Source organism: Cebidichthys violaceus, unplaced genomic scaffold, assembly GCF_023349555.1.
Source record: "Cebidichthys violaceus isolate CVI_PGR_0920_01 unplaced genomic scaffold, fCebVio1.0.p SCAF_17, whole genome shotgun sequence".
Taxonomy (NCBI): domain Eukaryota; kingdom Metazoa; phylum Chordata; class Actinopteri; order Perciformes; family Stichaeidae; genus Cebidichthys; species Cebidichthys violaceus.
In genome coordinates, this window is record NW_027176340.1 from 3,316,663 (window position 1) to 3,318,494 (window position 1,832).

The window sequence follows — 1,832 nt, forward strand, 5'->3', positions numbered from 1 at the left end:
ATGGCTTGGGAAGGAGGAATCGAGCCCAATGGCACAGAGGGCAAGAACTTCTACATCCCCATGTCCAACAGGACTGGGGTTGTTAGAAATCCCTTTGAATACCAACAGTATTATTTGGCTGATCCCATCATGTTCAAGCTTCTAGCTTTGTACATGTTCTTCCTGATCTGCACTGGAACTCCGATCAACGGTCTGACTTTGTTTGTCACAGCTCAGAACAAGAAGCTCCGGCAACCTCTCAACTACATCCTGGTCAACCTGGCTGTGGCTGGACTGATCATGTGCGCCTTCGGATTCACCATCACCATCACATCTGCTGTCAACGGCTACTTCATTCTTGGAGCCACTTTCTGTGCTATTGAGGGATTCATGGCTACACTAGGAGGTAAGAAATGAATCAAGACGATACCTTTTTCAGGGTGTCTTCAATGTATTTGAAAAAAAGAAAAAGCAGATTGCTTCATATGAATTCATTTTACTTTTCTCTCTCTTTCAGGTGAAGTTGCTCTCTGGTCCCTGGTAGTCCTTGCTGTTGAAAGATACATTGTCGTCTGCAAACCCATGGGAAGCTTCAAGTTCTCTGGTACTCATGCAGGAGCTGGAGTCCTTTTCACCTGGATCATGGCTATGGCATGTGCTGCCCCCCCTCTCTTTGGCTGGTCCAGGTAATTAGCACATTCTTTTAAATCTTACATTTTAGTTTCTATTAGTTCTATTTTAAAGTGCTCTACAAAGATTTATATATATTTTGAAACCTCTCAAACACACCATTCAGATTTCCTTGATACTGTAGATGCAGAGGGTAAATATCTGTTGATACAACTGAATAAATATGTGCATTCATGTTTTTCTTAAACTTCACACAGGTACATTCCTGAGGGCATGCAGTGCTCCTGTGGACCTGACTACTACACTCTGGCTCCAGGCTTCAACAATGAATCATACGTCATGTACATGTTTGTCGTCCACTTCTTCACTCCCGTCTTCATCATTTTCTTCACTTACGGAAGCCTGGTGCTGACAGTCAAAGCTGTAAGTGAAGTTTATGACATTTTTACACTATTTAGGCATTTTCTTTGTATCTATCATTGACATTCAGATGTCCTAACAAAAAGATGTCCACTACTATGTATAGCCAAACTTATTTAATGAGCTGATCTTTTATTTTATCAAACACTTCAGGCCGCAGCCCAGCAGCAGGAGTCAGAGTCTACCCAGAAAGCTGAGAGGGAAGTGACACGTATGTGCGTCTTGATGGTCTTTGGCTTCCTAGTAGCCTGGGTGCCATATGCCAGTTTTGCCGGTTGGATCTTCTTGAACAAGGGAGCTTCCTTCTCAGCCCTGACAGCAGCTGTCCCTGCCTTCTTTGCAAAGAGCTCAGCCCTGTATAACCCTGTTATCTACGTGCTGATGAACAAACAGGTTGGCTCAATTTATTGTCAAGTTTCTAGTATTTGCTTTTTCTTCTTTGCTCAATCTTTAAACCGTGAACTTGTGTCTGACGCTGCTGTCTTTGCTCTTATTTTCAGTTCCGTAACTGCATGCTGAGCACTATTGGAATGGGCGGCATGGTGGATGATGAGACCTCAGTCTCTGCCAGCAAGACAGAAGTGTCCTCTGTGTCTTAATCATGATGACATCCTCAAATCTATGAACATTTTTCTTACCGATCCCTTCCAGATTTTTAAAACGACCCAGTGAAAAAAAAGTCTTAAACTTTTGCCAAATGGATTCATGGATTTGAAGAACGGACTCTGGATCAAACACGATGAGGAAATCAATCTGTTAATATGTACAAACTAACAAATGTAATGAAATGCATTTGCTCTGGC

At 42.5% G+C, this 1,832-nt stretch overlaps 1 protein-coding gene across 1 annotated transcript; it reads left to right on the forward strand.

The window, feature by feature from the left end:
- LOC137873765 (green-sensitive opsin-like) lies at positions 1 to 1,628 on the forward strand. The gene is made up of 5 exons (XM_068712154.1): positions 1 to 385; positions 497 to 665; positions 867 to 1,032; positions 1,183 to 1,422; positions 1,530 to 1,628. Exons 1-5 carry the CDS (start codon positions 1 to 3, stop codon positions 1,626 to 1,628), a joined length of 1,059 nt encoding a protein of 352 aa, XP_068568255.1.
- Positions 1,629 to 1,832: the final 204 nt, after the last annotated feature.

Bases quoted from the DNA above. Each gene is read 5' to 3' on its own strand.
- LOC137873765 (XM_068712154.1), top strand. From the start codon at position 1: ATGGCTTGGGAAGGAGGAATCGAGCCCAATGGCACAGAGGGCAAGAAC. The intron at 386-496 runs GTAAGAAATGAA...TCTCTCTTTCAG, and splicing joins ATTCATGGCTACACTAGGAG to GTGAAGTTGCTCTCTGGTCC. The intron at 666-866 runs GTAATTAGCACA...AACTTCACACAG, and splicing joins CCTCTCTTTGGCTGGTCCAG to GTACATTCCTGAGGGCATGC.